The following is a 20,670-nucleotide window of genomic DNA, read 5'->3' as shown; positions in this document are numbered from 1 at the left end:
CTAAAACTCATGAACAAATTGTTTTATTTATTTCAAGACATTAATGTCACTCTTCAGGACCACTAAAAATCTTAAAACTCAATATTGATGTTTCTCTGATAGGTTAGAACAGACTTCATAGGACTTTATGTATTACAAAAGTATTAGAATTCATCAGATGAAACACTGCAAAATGGAGATATTCTAGTGTGAATACTATGAATGTGCTGAATTGCTTACTAATTAGCATTCTTCTGTTTATTAGAAACAGTTTGTTTGGTGAAGGCTGGGTCTAGGAATATTGGTAGAGCTATGTTGTATAACTAATGACTCACTCCATCTATACTATACAAAACATTCAACTGCTTAAATGACAATGAAAAGGTAGTAGTGTGTCCCCAATACAAGTATCCCTGAAACTCTAAATTTAGTCTTTAAATTTGAAAGGTCACTGATATCTATCCCATCAGCATAGCACTAATAACACACAGCAGCAGAAGGAGGCTGGGTTAGAAAACAGACGAGCCATCCGTCACAGATCGAACTTTTCGATCTAGAACAAGACAGATTAACCAGGTCAGTCAAACACTCATGCTGGATTATAATTCAGGCATTTCAAAATTGTTTCTTACTCAAAACACATTCATTTGTGGGCTTTGTCTCAGTCAATATTTGACACATAAGTTAACTAAGTAACAGTTTCCTTGTAAGAAATGAAGAGAGCAATAAGTCAATTGGAAAAACAGACTGAGCAAAACTGGAATATCCAAGTGTTGCCTGTCTACAGTCTACAGACTATATGAAGTCTGAATATATGTGCAAAGCAGTGCTATTTTATTTCTCATTCATTTCCCTGGTGTCAGTCTTGGGATCCTGCAATTATCTTCCTAACTGGCAAAGTTTAAAAATGTCTCTTTGGCTTGCCAGACATTTCTTTAATGTGCACAAAATGAAGTCTTTCAAACCATTCACACTGAAAATACACGTCTGTAACCAAAATAATAATTGTCTAAACAATGCCTATGAGTTCCATTACATAATGAAACATTTACTCTTCTTCACTACATGTTCTGAATGGCTATTTTGTACCTGATCTTTGCTGTGACCAAGTCAGAGGGCCCATTGAAATTGAGGTGCCATCATGGAAATTCACAGCCCTGGCCACTCTGCGATGGTATCCTGGGTAACACCGCTATGGAAACAGGGACAGGGATTAAAAAGTATGCAATTTATGTAAAATGTATGTACTGTAAGTAGAGTTTTGGGCTCTACTTACCGCAGTGCAGTCATTGCCTGCAAGTAAGCAGATCTTGACTTGACAGTGCAGAAAGATTGTGGAGGTGTTTCCTGCAAATGTAAACATCATGAAGGAGAACTGGCTGGTGGTAGAGACACCGTTCTGGATGATCTCCACCGTCTTGTCATCAGAGCTGGGGCACCTGGAGCACAGAGCATTCAGTGTAAACACAGTGTAGAGGAAAACACTGTGCTTCTTGATGCAGAAGAGTACTTGTCTTCCTAAGAGGAACAGTCCAGTTCATTGGCACGAAAGACATTCACCCACTATAAAGGCTAGAGGCGACAAATGTCAGCTTTCTCCATAATAGTTTTCTGCACACTGATGACTTCAGAGCTTCTGAACCCGCCTACCATTTTTCAACAAGTGTCTTGGGAAAGATTGTAAAGGTCTATGAGAAAATGGGTCAGGTGAAGGTGCCAAAGACGTTGTAATATACAATTAACAATCTTCATATAAAGGCGCACAACATAAAAAAAGAAGTAGTTCTCTATGTATGCTGTATATGTTTCAACATTTGCAATTATTGCTTATTATGTAGCCCTGGTGGCAGTTTGATTTTCACATGAGAATTGTTGCAGAAAATGAAGTAGTTCATTTACGAGGATATCGCTTGATGCTTGGCAAGACACAGCTAACATAGCTGGGGAAGTGTAATATCATATTCATGCAGTAGATCTAAAATGTAATGTATACTGTAGTAACAAGTGTTTGTACAGTATGGGGAATGCTACTTCAAACAGGGTAAAAGAGTCAAGAACAGAACTTACTCATGGGTAATGAGATTCCATCGAATGCTGTAAAATGGGTCATTCACAGGAGTTGCCCAACAGGACTCAAGGACACTGGAGAACTGCCGGTCATCCACCCCACTCACAGAAACTCCAATATAAACCCTCTGGTTGAGCGCTAGGTCCACTTGAGACCCCGTGAAAGGATGACTGAACTGTGGATCTTGGTAAGGAACCAAGCGCACCTGGTAGGTCCCAATGCCTGATGGTATCTTCCTCCTCACAATGCTGTTAAAAATGATTTTTTTTGTCCAACACCAAAAACATGCATTCACTGTTTATACACATGTTTATATCAGTATTTTTAAAGTAAAAAATAAAGCCAAAAACAATGTTTATATTCCTTTAGCAAATAAATACATTTGCTAAAAGGAAGATGAAGAGAAAGTGCTCCAAGTTTTTCCCTTTGTACAGTATTAAACTATTTTATGCTTCATTCATGTTCATAGATCTCATAAACAAGATTAAAAGAACAATCTAATATCTTAAAAACTACTTAACTGGGAGAGTTGCAGCAGCATGAATTAGATCTAATATACAGTATTGTTTTAAACTTATCATCCTTTTGCTGTATTAGCTAGATTGTTTTTCACAGAAGTAAATACATTTCACAGAAGCTTGTTGCTCACAGACAGATTTGAATTCCTGTTCAGTCAGACTGACAGAGCTCAGCCTACCTCTCCAAGGGATGAATGCCAAAGCGCAAAGACATGGTCTCAGACAGTAAGTACTCGCAGCTGAACTTCAGGTCTATTTGCTTTGTCCGACTGATGACCCCACCACTGGAGTCAATGGCCCCTTGGATGGAGTTGTTGTAGATGAAGTGTGTGCCGTTTGTCTGAAAAGGAGCAAAAAAAGGGAAAGTAAGAAGATTTCTAAGTGAACCACTAATAATTAATCTGTACCACAAATCTGATATTTTATTTCATAAAAGATAATACTTCATAGATCCTAATAAAGATCACTGATAACTGGGAAAAATAATGTTGCAGATGTATTACAGGCTTATACTGTATAAGGGTCAGTCGCAAACCTTGATAACACATGTCAAATATAAATTTCTAGCTGTGTAAAGCAGGCAAATTAATATACTGTACTTGGCACTGACACACATAATTCTGTGCATCACTTCTACTAAATAAAGATACAGAGATAAAACACATAACCTAACATTGATAGTGTGCATTTAAATTAAGAAATGTGATGGATTACAAAAACTACAACCAAAGGTCAGAAGGGAAGAATGATAATCATCTTCAAGGCACAACAGCACAGTCTACTGAAAAGGTAACCAGACAGAAAAACCTCTTCCTGAGCCCTGATATTTTCTGAGCAACATCCTCTGATTTTTCTTTTCGGTGATGAGGGATGCAGACATACAGCAAGACATTAGAAGCTGGGAATCACAGTGTGATTCCTCTTATTTAATACTGGCTTCTACCACTATGCTGGCAGTCAAGATGAGTAGATTAGAATATTGAATGTGCTGAATGCTCACAATGAGATACGCTATAACAGCAGTTACTGTACCATCAGTGATGTTCCACAGGTGTGATTGTCATTGTCAAACAGAAATTCCACCCGACCATTGATGACAGTCCCAGTGCAGCTGGGATCATTGAGATGTAAAATGTGAGGAGGGAATCCTTCTTCAAACAGCAGGCATCTGGACAGTGACATTGTGCCCGAGCTGCTGAAACAAGTCTCCTGAGCGTCTGCAAGAGGAAACACCTTAGATCAGGTTCAGTCTAGGGACATTGACTGTTTAGATCTGGACTTCAACTTGAACTGTGCACTTTATTATAATGGAACCAGCCACACATATCACTATGCAGAGACAGCATTAATTAAAAAAAATAATTAAAGAATAAAAATCTTTACTGTAATGTGGTGACTAAATTAAAACTAAACAATAGGTAGCATGGTGGTGCAGTGGTTAGCATTGCTACCTCACATCTCTGGGGCTCTGGGTTCAATTCCTAGGATGCTATCAGCATGAAGTTTGTCTGTTCTCCCCATGTGGGTTTTCTCTGAGTACTCCAGGTCCCAAAGTCCAGAGACATACTGGTGGGTTAATGTGGTTCTGGAAAAAATGGCCTGGGGAGTGTGTGCATGCTTTTCTCTGTGTCTGCTCTGCTATGGGCGGGTGTCCCATCATTGCTGTATCCTGACTTGCGCCTCTTGCTTGGAGGTAAATCTGAGTGGATTAGAATATTGACTGTGCTGAATTCAAACAATAATAAGACGCTGTAGAATTAGTTACTGTACAATCAGGGGTGTTGCACATGTGTGGTTGTCATTGTCAAAATGGAATTCGACCCAAATTCAAGATAAGCTCTTGAATTGTATTATTCTTTTTCTTCTTATGCTTAACTTATGTAAAGTGTTGAAGAAAGATATAAGATGTGAAGAGAGGGTTAACTGATTCCTTTCTGCACAAAGACTTCTTGTGACACAAGACATTCCAGGCTTTGAGTTATGGCAGGGATGGGGGTTAACTGATAAGAATTCAAGATGCCAGCTAGAGACCCCCCCAACTAAGGAAACCTAAAACCGACCATTAAGAGTGGTCAAAGTCTGGGAACTGTCCGAACACTGTGACCTCCCCCCATTACCTTGGTAACAACCTACGTCAGAGATGGCTGAAATGTGCTTTATAAACTGGAAGTTTTGTAACTGTGTTTCAAACAATACTTTGTTCTTATTGTTCCTTGCATGCAATAAACTCAGTTGTTTAAACTTCATCTCAGGATCCAGAAATTATTTGTCTGTTACTACAGTATCTTCAGAGTGCTCTGAATGCAAAGCTCTATATAAGAATACAATTGATTGGTTGATTAGTTGTCTGGTTGGCTGATTGATTGAGTGTCCCCTCCCCAAAGTCTATTAGGACTTATTAGGATATTACCATAGTTGTTGGCATTTGGGCGTTCATGGTCCTCATTGCAGAAGCAGCCATAGACTCCACCCTTCTCCCCACACCACTCCTGGTCAGTACAGTGCAGCTGCTCACAGGGGTCTGTCAGGGCTGGAACACAGCAACAGAGCAACACAGAAAATCAACATAGTCCTTCCTCATCTACTGACTGACCACTACTATTAATATGTAAGAGCAACAGCACTTTTTATCATTGTACTCAGTCAACCACACATTGCTAAATGGTTTCACTTTATTATTTATTAATATAGCATGGTTCAAATAATAATTCAAAGTTTCAATACAATTTAAAAAATAGTATCAATTTTCGATTCAGTATCAATAGCTTAGGTGAATAATAATAGCCCAAAGCAGAGGAAAGGTTTGGCTTACGGCACTGGACACTTGGGCGCCACTCAGGAATATCAAGACCCAGGATGTCGCAGGCAGCCTCGTAGGAACTGACAGCAGAGCAAAAGATTCCATTGACGGGGGTGTAGAGACACAGGTCATACACACAGGCGCTGACGTATGGCTCAGGATCGACGTGGATGTGACACTCTGCAAAGGGGCCTGTGGTGTTGCTGATGATGCTGCAGAGCTCGGCGTACTCTTGCTGGAATGGACAGCCCTGAGCTCCACTCCTAACACGTGCCCCACAGCTGGGACACACAGACAGGAAAGACGATACACACTGGTAAATATGAAATACATGGAAAACCTCTTCTGGAGACCTGCCAGCTAACTTACTATAGGTTTTTACTTATATCTTGCTTGTGATATTTCATAAATTTTTACTTAATTACAGGAGCATAACTAACCAACTACCAACAGTATTATAACATTTTGACAAAACTGAAAAAAGTCACAGTTCTTAAGTTTTTACAATAAAAAGGCGGTGATTACTGGGATTTCTGGAAACTATAAGGATACAGAGCTTAGTATGTAAAATCCCTATTATTTGCAAGGCTGAACATTTTACTTCTTTTTAAATGGCTCCTCAGCTCCCAAAGTTTGAAAGAACTCCCGTTATCTCACCCTGGGGAGCTAGTGTCTGATATCCACCCATTGCCAAATTCTTCATCGCTCCCTGCAGGCAATCCATTAGGCAGATCTTTGTCATCTGCTGGATCTCCGTTGAAATTCCCACACATCCCGCACACAGAGCTGCGGTGACTCTGCCCAAGCCTGACGAACAGGGTGCTCCTCCCATTGAAGTGTACTTCCAGGGCATTCGAGGCGTTTACCACCACAAAGTCCCTGTCCCAGGACACTTGAGCAACAGACCCAATGGCAGAAGGAATGGAGATTGCCCTGTTGTTCACCTTAGATGATTAAAAAGAAAGAGAAATAAGACACAATGGCATAATGAGCACTAGACGGAAATGGCTTCATGTCTCCACTCCATTTGCACAACAGTTTAATTAAAAACACAGAAACATAAGCATGTTTACTTTTACCCATATATTCAATTCTGTAATTTAGGTGCTATAATACCTTCCACACAAATTGAGACACATTGGTCCATAATTATTAGATAGGGTTGTGTCACTCTTCTAATGGCTGGGAGTAACCAGAGGAAATAACTAAAAAATAATTGGAAAAGCATTTAAAACTTGAGAACTTAAGACACTTTTTACAATAAGGGTTAAGACAGCCTGGAACAAAAAAATCTAGCAAAGCTTTTCCACTCAAAGGCTATCACCCTTGTCTCAAGAACATGCTGGAAGAGTTTTGCTCATGACTTATAAATAAAAACACTTGTTTCCATAAGTAGAATCAATGAATAGAGATGTGTTTATTTTAAGTGTTTCTAGTAACTTTTACATGTAGAAATCTTCTTTTCTTATTCTTCTATCCAATTTTATTTCATTCAGCACTTTACGTTTGCACAGCCTAACATGTTACTTCTCCCTTGAGAAACATCTGAGTCAGACAAGCATTTGATCAACCAGCATTTCTCTTTTAGTGTTCAAAAGTTTCCCTTTTTATTATTTAATCTTTCACTGATCTAATTCTCAAAAGGCTCGGTTCATCTCTGCGTTGCGTTCGGTTCGGTTAAAGTTGATAACCTGGGTTCTTCAAAGCAGGTGCTAGACAAGATTCAAAGATCAGTTTTAAACAAACAAACAAACAAACAAACAAACAAACAAACAAACAAACAAACAAACACACTAGATGGACAAAATGACCTATTTTCTTTATCTACCCTTCTTATGTTATTATATATAGTACCTGCACACTTCTACTCGTGCCAATGGAAATGTGTGTCTCCTGTCCTCCCTCAGAAAGCCAGATGTCCACAGCAGAAACAAAAGAGACCAGCGTGCTCCCGTGATGGCGATTTTTGGCGACAACGCGGAAGGCACTGTCTCCAGAGGTCACATTGCCGCAGGTCCTGGAGATCTCATACGAGCAGGTGCCCTGGAAGTGAGCCACGGCCCCATCAAAGGTGAAGTAGTGTGGGTCTCCCGTAACTGTGCAGGTAGACAGGAGGTCAAAGCACCCCAGCTGACCTCTCCGAATGGTACACTCCTGCTTGGGCGTGCAGCTGGCTGCCACACAGCGCAAGTCTTGGTGGGCGTGACACATGCACCGCTGTGAACATCCTGGTGTCCAGATTGTTTCCCCAACCTGGGCAGGCAATTTAAGAAAAACTGAAATCTCAGCCAAGATAGAGCATCAAAAAAGTTTGAGATGTATTAGTGAGTAAAAATAAAGTGATTCCTCAAACACACTACCTACACTTTGTTCTGCGCATGCCAAGAATAGAAGGAAGATGTAGGGTAGACTGAATATTTTGTCACAGCTTTTATGTAGGCTATAATGACAAGCAAATGGTAATTAAATGTCAAAGAAAAATCTTTGGTGCCAGACAAATAGCCTACAGTATATCTAAATTTCTAATTGTACTCACATTGTAGTAAAATCCATCATATTGGCAGCCACATTCCTCCACAGGGACACAGCGATCTCCACTTCTGAAAAAACCCTGATCGCAGAAACAGCCCTCTGAGCAGGTCTGATCGCAGTGCGCATCGATTGTGCCAGCACAGGTCTGTCCACACTCGGTGCCACACATCTCATAATGGCTGTGTGCCGGACAGGAGATAGCTGCAAAGGTAAACAGTACACAATGCTTTCATTTCTTATACTGGATTATTCTGTAACCATTTAAAGAGCTGGTGAACAGTTTTCTTTATTAACACTGAACACTCTGTTTCCTTATTAGTCCTATACTGTGTATTATGTGTGTTTTAACATCCTCCAGAGTTTAGGCTCCTAAAATCAAGAAAAATAAAAATGGTAAAGCTTAGATCCTTTCAAAGACATTTGTCTTTGTATGATTATGTTGTGACAGGCCACCATATTATATCAGTAATGAGAGACTTTTAAAATGACTGAACTGCACATCTTTTGTGGTAAGATTGGAGAGGAAAGCATCTTTGCTTCTGCAATGCAACCAGTGAGTCATAATTTAAATAAATATGGAGTACAGAATCCCTTTTAAAAACCCCAAACCTCTTTCAAGCCTCTCTAACAGTCAAATAGAAGACACATCACAAGGTGTCCAACATGCAAAGCCTGTACTATTAGTAGGCTTGCCCTTACCACATGGTGTGCCTTGCCTCCAGGGGAGCAATCTGACATTTGCTGCCTGGCAGGCACCAACATATGCCTGGACGGCCCTGCACAAGACATCATTACGGTTTCTGGAGAGGCAGACATCGAAAACACAGTCGTTGAAGTATGTGTTTGGGCTGACAGTGGAGTGGCAGAAAGCCAGAGATCCATTGCTGGCCTGAATAACTTCACAGTGCGACCGGGCCACTCTATCATCAGGGCATGCTGGGCATGAGTTACCACAGCCATCACTGCAGCTGCGGTTGCTGGCTGTCTTCCAGCTTGAGCCAAAGTCGAAGGGAGTTGGCGCCAGGGCCCCCGAGCGGGTGACAAAGTCATCTGCTGGCTGGCCGTTGAAGTTGCCGCACAGACCGCAGGTGCGCCCTCTGAAATGTGGAGGCAGGGTGATAGAGACAACACTGTTGCCATCGTAGCTGACAGTTAAGCCGAAGTCAACACTGACGAAGGTGTAAATGCCACTCTGATAAACAGACACTTGACCCCTTTGCAGGAGAATTGGGAGATTCTTAGTCACATCATCAACCTGAGGAGAAAGAAATGAAGAGTGATTATGTGTGATTGTCAGAAGCTAGGGATTTCACACAAAACTCATATTAAAAACTGAAGTGAAGCACATTAATATATGTATTTATCATATCCCAAATTAAAATAGCTACTTAAAAATATTTGATAGCAGGGTTAGAAGGATTGATAAGCTCCATCCATGAGCTAGGCTTTCATTTTTTAATTGTGCACATAAATATAAGAACCTTAAAACACAATGCAATTTAAGGAGTCTTTTGTCTCAAGATCCACTTACTGAAAGTATATTTGATGACCACACCCCCAGCATCATCACAATGTTTATATAAATGTAATTATCATGATATATCATGGTAATCCCATGGTCCTGATAAATGAACCACAGAAAAGCTAAGTGCAAAATTATTAGTAAAGGAGGTACAGTACATGGATGTGAGTGATCCATTACCTCTACTGTCCCACTCCACCCTCGAGAGATGTGCACCACGTTCCCGTAGACCTGTACGAACACGTCTGAGGTAACAGATACTGAGAGACCTTGCCACCTCTCATTGCGTGCCTCAATCTGAAAGTTTGGTAGCCCTGTGGAAGAGTTGCAGAGCGTCGCCAGCACATAGTCACAGGTTCCCTGGAAGTCAAAGGCTCTTCCGTCGAAGGTCAGGTAGTGTGGATCTCCAGCAGCAACACAAGTGCCATGGGGTTTAGGGTGGCAGCCATAATCATCTCCTACGATACGGCAGGATTCCAGTTCCCCACAGGAAGCCGGTGAGCATTGGACATTCCCTGTGGTTCCGTTGCACTGGCAAAAGTTGTGGCACCCGTCTCCATCCCAGAAGCTCTGCCCGCCCCGGTAGTACCGACCCTGATATTGACAGCCACAGTCAATGGGAGACACACACTGGCCGTTGCTTAAGATGAAGCCATTGTCACACTGGCATCCCTCTTGGCAAGTTCCCTGGCAGGTGAAAGGGAAGGAGAGCGACGGGCAAGCAGCCGGGCAGGAGGTCTCACAAAGCTCGTAGTGGCTGTGAGGTGGACAGTTTATTTCTGGCAGGGAAAGAAGTGAATGAGACATTGCGTGACAAGACCTTCTACCTTCTATTAACCAATCTGCAAAAGCATTACTTTGTGAAAATAGAGCTTTTAATAATGGCTGATAAACAGTATGTAAGAATTTAGGACAAGAGAAAACTCTCTGATGCTTCTTTTGTACCATGCTTTGAACTTTTGTAACAAGTTCAAAGTTTTAAGAATCATTTTCCACCTGTTTAAAGAACTCAAGTTCATTAAGCAAGGCCTGCCATTTCTAAATCAAAATCTAGCAAATGCTTAGCTCATATTATTATTTCCATATCCTTCCATGTAATAGAGTAATAGTTGTTGGTCTGCAACTATTTCGTCTGGGTCTGGCACAAAATTTAATTGGTGGATGCTATATAAGATATTTCTTAGTCAAAAGGTAATGCTTGTACCTCTTGCTATTTGTACAGCTGCCTACAGAGTGAACTTTTATAAGAGCGCTCATATCGCAATCGGACATGAGGACAAATAGCCAGACACAGTAAATACTTACGACAGTTTGTGAGGTTCCTCCAGTGGGAGATGGCAATGCCATTCTGTTGACACAGCAGAGCATAATTGCGCAGGGCTTCACACAGCACCTCACTGGCTCCCCCTTGCCGATACATATCCCTCGCGCAGTTGTCAATCCTCTCGCTCGGATTGAACCTGCCCTGGCACTGGCCAAACGGCCCTTGGGGCAGAGCCATTATACCACAGAACTGACCGGAGAGGTACTGGCTGCTGTTGCCTCCACTGCGTACTGAGATGTTGGGCAAGTTCTCCACACAGTAGGCAGACAGGCTCCCATCCCGCCAGCTGTCTCCAAAGGACTGGGAGTCATTTGCAAATGAACCATCAGGAGTCCAAAACTCATCCCCGACATATCCGTTGTCGTTCCCGCAGAGCCCTCCAAGTGTCCCATTGTAAGTGCTGGGAACCGTCAACCTCACCAGGTGAGGCCAGTCTGCTTCCATGCGGACACCAAAGTCAGTCTGTACTACCACCCGGCTCAAACTGGCCAAGTACACCTGGACCCCTTCTGTCTCTCTTCTGAAAGGCAGGCTTATACTCTGTCCACCCACCTGAAAATATGAAAGAGTACAGAAGGTGACACATTGGCTTTCTGAGGGACCCACCACAGTCAAGACTCCCAAGAATCTATGTACAAAAAATATTTTCCTGCCATTCTCTTTAGAATATATAAAAATGTCATTCAACTGATTTATTTTGTAGCTATATATGCTGTACAAGTATGTCCTCTGTTTATTATTAAACCCTCTAATTGCTAGAAAAGGTTTTGTGGTTTTGTGATGGAAAATATACTTTCCTTAGTGGAAACTGTACATTTTAGGTAAACTTCCAGGCGTAATGGAAACAAGATTTAGCAATAAAAGGAAGCAAATATATGTATCCGCAAATTAAAATCCTAATACAGGTGAGGATAAAAAGCAAAGGTCTAGGCACTAACCTGTACAATGGGATTTGGTCCCATTTCAATGGAAATCTCCACACCACTGGTCTCAAATCTCAGGATTCGGGCAAAGTCAACTCCCGGTGTGCCTCTGGGTACCTTCTTAGCAGTCACCAGGAAGCGGCGCAAGGAGGACTGCCCCATCACCTTGGACAGGGTCAGGCTACAGGCTCCAGGGTACTCGAATGTCAGCCCGTCAAAAGTGCGGTACCGCCTGCTCCCTTCCACCCAGCACATGTTATAGCTCAGGGGGTAGCAGCTGCGCTCACCATTCTCAATGCGGCAGGCCTCCTGGGGGCCACACGCATGAGCCTGGCAGCTCATCTGACCATTTTGGCATGTGCACCTGCGGCCGCAATCCTCACCCAACAGCGCGGTCTGGCCGAAACTGTAGTACCGCCCCTCAAAGGTGCATCCACACTGGGCAGCAGGAACGCACGTCCCTGCACTCAGAACAAACCCTGTGTCACATATACAGCTCTCCTGAGAGGGCAGAGGGCAGTGGGATGGCGCTTGAGGGTCAGCGCATGTAGCAGGACATCCTGTGCCCTGAGGTTCAAAGTGGCTGTTGGCAGGGCAAGTGATTTCTGGAAAGAATTCAAACAAACAAGGCTGATCATTTTTATTATCATTTGTAATTGATTAAACCAAAATGTAGCTGTCAGCTATTAAATACTAAACTATTTAAATGCAATATTTTTATCACAATTCCTTAATTCATATTTTTATCATAAAAGGAGTAAAATAATACATCATGGTAATTATCTTTCAAGATGCCTTCTCTCACACACTAATGTTTTGGTATGTGGGTGAATTGTTCTCAGTGCCAACTGGTAAAACAGCAGTAAGAGCCTATTAAACTGTAAATCAGGTGTCTGAAGAAAGCTGAATTATGTTCTGTATTTCTATCTGATTGTCCCAGAACACAGCAGTGTAGAAAAACAGTTCACACCAATACACAAACACTGATAGATGAGACAGATGTCAATTAAAACTTGCACTAAAGTGACAAGTGGAAGATATATCATTTGTGTGATCCTTAAGCATGAAGAGAAGTATACAGTACATCTTTACTTTCAATTTAATCAAAGAATATGCTCCTACCGCAGAATCCTTGTCTTCTCCATTGACCAGGACGGAGTCCTTCCTTTTGGCACTGGGTGGCATAGACATTCAGTGCCTGGCACAAGATAGGCTGGTATCCTCTACCCACACATAAGTCATAGACACAGCTTTCTACGAAAGAGCTAGGGGGCAGCCTAGAATGGCAGACATTGTAGGCTCCCACAGGATTTTCCAGTATGCCACAGTGGGAAATGCTGGAAAAGAGGGTTCGTTGTTGTGGCTGGCACACTGCACAAGATGCCCCCACACAAGGAGGCTGACAGCCTGGTTCACTATCACTGTACACCTGCCAGCTGTTGGCAAAGTTGACATCGGAGCTGAGGACGCTGCCAGAAGAGGAGAGAAAATCGTCTGCAGGGTTGTTATTGAAGGTGCCACAGAGGCCACAGGTGGCATTGAGGTAGTCATATGGCACACTGATGGTAACATAGCTGTAGCCGTCATATGCCACTGTCAAGCCAAAGTCAGTGCTGACTGCCAGAGAGAATCCAGTCTGATAGATACGGACAGTCCCATTGTGCAGAGAGAAAGGAGCTGTGGCAAAGCTGCCGTTTACCTGTAGATGCATAAACATAGGAAACAGTGACATAAGAAATTGCAATAAGCTCAGTCCAAAAGATAAAAAAGGCTTTCACTTTCAACACTGAACCGATTCAAGATTTACACTGACTTGCTTGAGTCAAGTTTGTTTGATTGGTGTTGATCTATTAAAATTGAAAACTACAAGCCCTTATTTAAAGCAAAAAAAATCAATCTGTTCACTCAAATAAATTTCCAATTCTAAAAGTTTGGTTACCCAGCACAAACCTTGGCCTGAGCTGTGTTGCCCTTCACCAGCTCAATCTCCTCTCCGTAGACAATAATCCGCACGAGCTTTGTCCACGCCACCACCGTGCTCCCGCGGTTTTCGTTCTTGCCCTCCACGCGGTAAGGCGCTAACCCCTGGGCTCTGCTGCCACAGGTCTGGGAGAGAACGTATGTGCAGGTGCCCTGGAAGTGAAAGAGTCTGCCGTCGAAGGTGTAGTAGTGGGGGTCCCCTGCAATGGTGCAGGTCCTTCTCTGCACAGTCTGGCAGGAGTACTGGAAAGTGGAGACCTGGCACACCTGGTCGAAGCCACACGGCTGAGTTTGGCATCTCAGATTGCCACTGCTCACACAGGTGCACTTACTCCGGCATGTACGGTCACTCCAAAAGCTGTATCCCACCTGCACCGGATTGCCTTTAAAGAAATAGGGTTTAACTGTTTTTACCTCAACTTGCTATTTATACACATTACAGTATTTATTCATTTTCAACATCATTACCATCATCAACATAAGCACAGTCATTGCAACATGAATTCCCACCACCGTCAGCACTATTATCATCACCATTAACATAAACACATTGATCAGGTACACTACCATTAAACATGCAGCCGGTGTTTCCAGAATCAGTACGAAATGCCCAGCGTCCCAGAACATTGACATTGCTGGTGTGCATCAGATTGGTAATGTTGCTTTGAAAGGATCCAGGGATGACAAAATGATGGTCTGAGGTTCTTGTGTCATATCCAGCCTGAAGGAGAGGAAAAAGAAAGAATATCATTCCTAGACAGTATAGCAGATTGGGCATTCCTGTCTGTTATTGGATCAGTCATCACAATGAACAACCAGGAATCCATGAAAATACAGTACAGCACTTGCATACTTTTTAAATGTCGTATCTTTGGGCTGGAAAAAACAAAGAGAACTGTTTGTACCTTCAACCTTGAGGTTTTACTTTACTATACTGATGGATTAGAAATGCAATAAATGAAAAGGTGAACAAATAATTTTTGCATTTCAATATATATAGACCTTAAAACACAATCTATTACCGTTATTACCTATAAAAACAAAAGGAAATAGTGAATATTAAAAAATGGTCAAGAAATTAATCAATTCATTAAGAAATTAATCCAACCTGTCAATGTTATTGTTGTAAACATTATTTTGAGGTTTAGGAGCTAAGGGCTGTTTTCGGATATTCTTACACTTTAAGATCACTGGGTTACTACATATCACTGGCTCCCTAAAAAGAAATGTAATTACCATGTCTTGGGAACAATGTTGAATGGTGTCACTGTACAATTTGGGTGCCCTAGATCTAGGGTCAGTTATAACAATCATCAAATTAAAATATTCTGGAGAAAAGGAAACAGGAAACAGTAGAAACCCAAGTCAACAAACAGGAGAGGATCAAAAGGAGGTTCTAACAAGGTTATTACTAGGGCCTCGGTTCAGTTCTGGACCTGGGGTGTTATGTGTTAGGAGTTTGTATCCCATGTTCATGTGGATTTCTGCAAGGTGCTCCACTTTCCTCCCACAGTCCCAAGGCATACTGGCAGGTTAATTTGCTTCTGGGAAAATTAGCCCTTGTGTGAGTGTGTTCATGTCCGTGTTTGTGTCTATGTACTGTATGCCTTGCTCAGACTGGTGGTTAGAAGATGGATGGATTACATAGATTTCAAGGGATAAGGATTGAAACAAGATTTGAAATACCATTAAGACCTCCTTCAGCAAGCCCATCAGACTATGGTCAAGTCTTAAATCCATGAATCTGGAAACACTTGCATAGAGCCAGGGAAAACCATAAAAAGCTTCTACAAAGGTCAAAGTTGGAGCTTAATTCTGACCTTTATGTAATTGAAATACTCCCTTCAAAGGTTATACTCACCTCTATATCTTTATTAGTTGCTGCTATAATTCCATAGTTCAGGAGAACAAAAGAATATGTCTCATCTGAGATAAGAACAACCTGGAATGTAGTTTCCTAAAAAACAGAAGCATGATGTTTAAGGTATGGAGTGACTGTAAATCAATATTTTAATCAACCAGAATACACTGTGGGAGTAATTTCCAAGGGTAGATTGAAATGTGTAAGAATGAAGAAGAAAGCGTTGATGTTTTAAGAACTACCTTTAAAGTGTTTATTTTGGGCATTCAAGTTCTAGTTATCTAGTTATCATTTGTGATTCAGCAAAACTCAACATCATTGGAAGGTGAATACTTTTACAGCTCACTATACATTGATGTACTGTATTTCTTTGCCTATGTGTTGATAGTTTCTTTGTGTAGTAAGATTTATTTTGAGTTCATGTTAAAAGAATTACCGTGCCACTATTTGGGTAATAGGCCACTCTATCCCAAGTTGCTATAAAAACCCATCTGGCTGTAAATTGGATCTGAGGGAAGTATTGGTTGATATCACTTGTAGCCTGTTGAAGGACACTTCCACTGGTAACCTGTCGGTATGAGATGATCCCATTGTTTCTATCGTCGAGATCGGTCCAGAAACCCGCAATGATGTCAGTGCCTGAGCGGGCCGGAAATCGATAGGGAACATAAGTACTCATGGGTCTGTCAAATGTTATGAAGCCATTGTTGTTCACCTAAAAAAGAATAAGAGAAAAAGACTGGTTTCACTATACAGTATATTCAGATGTTTCTGGAGCAGATATACAGCAAATGCATCAAAAGTCACACAATTGAAGTTGTTATATAAAAACCATGCCATTTTTCTTTCTCAAATCACACAGGATATGAGCTGTTTAATAATATACTTGTCTACTAAGACATGTCTTCCTTTAAAAATATTTTGATTATATTTTGTTATCTAAAAATACAATTTTAAATATCCATTTATCCCATACCCAGTACCAGGCATAGAGTATGAAGCTCTGGTGGCTTGTACTCAGTCAGTCTAGGTATGATGTTATCCCAGTGCAATACGGGCTTCTACTGTGTATCTGAACCCCAGATTCTCAGGAATAGGTGAGTTCTGCTCAGTTTTGCTCCCACCAGCAGTTAACAAATGTGCTATCTCAAAACTCAGGTCTTCAAGCAAAGCCATACAGCACCATGTCTTACATTATGACAGTGATTCCACCAGCATGACACACAATCTACTGTTCATTCCTAATTTAGGAGTAATGTTATAGAGGTCTTCATCATTCTTCTTGGGGATTATAAAAAGTGCTGTATTTTCCTTTTTATAGGTCTTTAAAATTTTTAAATGAGAAATTGTTTTTACGTTGTTGTATATGAATTATTTAGGTGAAGAGACAGCTCTTCTCACATATAACTGGTGGTATATTTGTCCAAAGAAGGGAATGTTGACAGCAAGGGAGACTACAGGAGAGCTTCCATCATCAACACGGGGCGTGGCTGTGTCTCCATTGGTGATACCAAAGGAGTAGAAATGTCCTGGGAATTAAACAGTTTGGAAACAATTGACTTAGCTAATATTTGCTGAGTTGCCCATACATTGTAGAAAATTTATCTTGTGTTTTTAGTCATTGTGATACATTATTTTTACTATACATTGTTTGTTTTATCAGTACATTCTGTGTTAACATAGTTTATACAGCATGATTAACAAATGCTTTTTTTACAGCTACACATTTATAATACTTTATTATATATATATTTACTGTATATCACAGATATTATTCTGTACATCACCCATAGTAAAGGTATTAACATTTATCAAAGGTATTAACACAGAACTGCAAATTACACATATTATTATATAAAATAGTTTATTATACTACATACCTTTTCAGAACATAACACAAAATGTTTTCTTTGTACAGATGTGTACATAAATTATACCAAGTCAGCATATAAAACATTTTTTTTTCCATCTTTAAGATTCAAAGAAATTTGAATAAGTAGCTGAAGTCTGTACAATTCAGATTTGTTTTTGGAGGTGTGAACCTTAGTTTGCTCACTCTTAGCCCCCTGGGTCTGCTCTGGGTTTTATACTGGGGCATCAACAGAAAATCTGCTAATAAACTGTTATTATCAGAAAACAATGTGGCTTTGATCTTAGTTTTGGAGGAACAATTGAAACAAACCTACTGTCTAAGCTTATATCTCATTTTTAATTATAGTTTTGTTTTTATTAGTCCCAATTTGCTACCTATATCTGTAATATTCTGTTCAGCTATTTATTAAGATTAGCAGCCCTTGGTTATGTATGGATATATTTCTTACACTGATAAAGCTTTTTAATTTGATACTTTACTTGACCTAGAGAATTCTTACTTTAAAGTAATTAAAAAAAACATGGGCTATTCTGGTACTCTTCAACCAGTGTGCACATTACAATGATCAGAAATTCAGACTGAACAACGTTCACACAGTAGTTACCTGTTTGAGCCTTGACCGCTTCATCTGAGAAGAAAATAAAATGGGAAGAAATTAGACGTAAACCATTAGCTTCAATTTGTATCTAAAGCAAGGTGTATTGAAAAAGGCTGAATCACTGAAACATTTATGGACGTTTACAAATAAAAAAGTAAAAAAGAGCTATACATATATATTCACATATTTATTATGTACAGTCTACCCTTTTCAAAAAGCCACATGTAATATATGAATACCACACATATAATACACACAGAAAGTGTAGGAGTTCAGCACATTATTGCTTTTTAACTTTGTAAAACTAAATCATACAATAAAAGCTATAATGAAAAGATGGGTGTGAGTTAATAAATGTTGATATTTCTTTCATGAAAAAGATAAATTAAAACCTAACACCTAACTTAGCTTAGAAGGTGTTTACTATGATATTAGCAGGATAAGGAAGGACATTAAGAACCAGGTGAAAGGCTTGTAGTTAAAAATGCCCAAGTCAAATGTTTTATCGAGATGCCACCACAAGATTAAATCAAATCCTATCTACAGCTAAGCTTAAAGTATACAGTAAATACTGACCTACATACTGTATTATAATAAATATTTTTCTTACTATTAGTTCAGCTGTGTAGTTGTCTGCTACTAATGTTTTTAAAGAAAATAAAAAATTCAGGAGTCTTGTGTATTTCTATAATCCCATTGTAAATGCTGATAAAAATTGTGCAATGTACATTGTTAGCATGAAATAGTTTGCAGACAATATGCCATCAATTTAGGACATTCTAAAAAAACACTGTTAGAAATGCTGAATTTTGTATATACTGTAAATGGAACTCACCAAACAGCAGCTGCAGTACTGTGAGGACAAGCAGACCTCTACCCATCTTCAATAGGCACTTCAGATTGACACCTACTGTACAAAGACATGCAGGAGAGAACTGAAGATGCAACATGTTCAATCGTTTTTCTGTTTAATCATCAATAAAGAAAACGATGCATTCTTCAAACCTGTGAAATGTATGACATAATAATAATAATAATTGCTTACACTTATATAGCGCTTTTCTGGACACTCCACTCAAAGCGCTTTACAGTTAATGGGGACTCCCCTCCACCACCACATGGAAATCCAGGGAACGTTGTGTGTATAAACAAATGCTACTCAATTGACATGTGGTGTAAAAACAGGGTAGGAAGTTTCTGAAACTTGACCTTCCCAAGACAACTGGCACTGTATATACTGTTTATATCTATTACAATTAATTTCTCTATGTGTATATGTGCAGATCTAGAGCAGGTTTTGGTGATGTGTAACAAACAAGTTACTTACTGTATTAATGTAGTAAGAGTGATGTGTATTGCCAAAAAACGCTTACATTGTAAGCAGCATTTACAGTTATCCTAGTGAACAAACCCATTTATAAAGGACTGATGCCATTGAATCACTGAACTGGAAATATATTAAGTCCTTATGGAAAAGTGTGTAAAGTTATTTCGATCATTTAAAGAACACCATTAAATACCTTACCTGCCAAGGCACTGTGTCTTCTGAAGGTGATGCCTGTATTCACCTGGGATTTATAACAGATTTAATGGGGGGGGGGGGGCACTGGATTTACAGGAAAAGGAATAGTCCTTGATTTCCTCATAGCTGAAATGAGAATGAACTATTGAAACCAAGCAAGTTAAAGTAGTTTATCTTGTTTAAAATTAGTCATAGTTGTAATAAATACTAGGGTGGCTGAAGTGTTCAGTGTTAAGAAAACAAACTCTAAGTGCAGCCAGAAGACAAAAACAATCACCGGTATTTATGATTCATTATGAAGTCGAAATTACTCTCTTAACACAATCATTCATTGACCCTTTTTCCTATTTATCTTTACATTTATGGATAAAGAGGATAAAACTGGAGATTTGAAACACTGACCAATGAAAGTGTAACTAGCATTCATCATGAGAGAAATCAAAACTTCAAAATTTAAATCAAACTCAAAAGACCTGTACTTCTCTCACTAAGGGACTCAATCAGGTGCATCAAGAGTTTAAAGTTTCTCATCTGCCAAAACACCACCCTTCAGCTATGGCTGGTGATCCCTTGATGTCCATGACAAAAATGTCTGTGATCCTCAAGACAGGATTCCCTAAGACACAGTGTGTCTCCTGGATTTATTTCTCATGATCTCTGGGCACCTGCATCTCCACTGGAAGGCGACAAAGATGAGATGAATCACGTCATGGGCTCTTGGGTTTGATTCAGTGCAGGTGTGTCTCCATGTTCATCATATTTTAGCTTTGGTTTTCTGACTTCCTAACGACATGCTAGCTGGATGAATTGATGTCTGTAACATTTCCTTATGTGTGTTCACCCAACTATAGTTTGGCATCCCATCCAGGTTGCTGTCCCTTGTCCCTTGTACCCTATGTTTCTGAGATAGGCTCTAGGTTGCTACAGACCTTACCATTTATAAATGGGTTTCTGATTATGGATGGATTTCATAACAAAGCACAGAATGCAGAAACAATAGAGAGAGTAATAGGCAAGAGTCAGAATCTTGAACAGAATGTTAGCACAGATCATAATTTAGGATTGCAGGAATTGCATGGGACAAATAAACATGAGTAGACAATCTTCTGGACTACTGCCTTTCAGAATCAGAGTTAGAGATCCCAGGAATTAGAATCTACAAAATAAGAA

At 40.2% G+C, this 20,670-nt stretch overlaps 1 protein-coding gene across 1 annotated transcript; it reads right to left on the bottom strand.

Annotated features, from left to right (window-relative positions):
• Positions 1 to 488: 488 nt before the first annotated feature.
• LOC148815101 (alpha-tectorin-like) lies at positions 489 to 18,859 on the bottom strand. The gene is made up of 23 exons (XM_088905822.1): positions 18,814 to 18,859; positions 17,985 to 18,008; positions 16,909 to 17,036; positions 15,944 to 16,222; positions 15,508 to 15,603; positions 14,115 to 14,367; positions 13,617 to 14,029; positions 12,789 to 13,365; positions 11,682 to 12,271; positions 10,725 to 11,295; positions 9,600 to 10,198; positions 8,597 to 9,152; positions 7,902 to 8,098; positions 7,220 to 7,618; positions 6,023 to 6,309; positions 5,378 to 5,646; positions 4,976 to 5,095; positions 3,598 to 3,782; positions 2,745 to 2,905; positions 2,047 to 2,295; positions 1,256 to 1,418; positions 1,069 to 1,171; positions 489 to 532 (listed from the first exon to the last, which is right to left on the bottom strand). Exons 1-23 carry the CDS (start codon positions 18,857 to 18,859, stop codon positions 489 to 491), a joined length of 6,309 nt encoding a protein of 2,102 aa, XP_088761948.1.
• Positions 18,860 to 20,670: the final 1,811 nt, after the last annotated feature.

The sequence above is a fragment of the Atractosteus spatula genome, chromosome 25, assembly GCF_055471065.1.
Source record: "Atractosteus spatula isolate fAtrSpa1 chromosome 25, fAtrSpa1.hap1, whole genome shotgun sequence".
NCBI classification, from domain to species: domain Eukaryota; kingdom Metazoa; phylum Chordata; class Actinopteri; order Semionotiformes; family Lepisosteidae; genus Atractosteus; species Atractosteus spatula.
The sequence above is the reverse complement of the archived record's forward strand: the minus strand, read 5'-3'. Positions and strand labels throughout refer to the sequence as shown.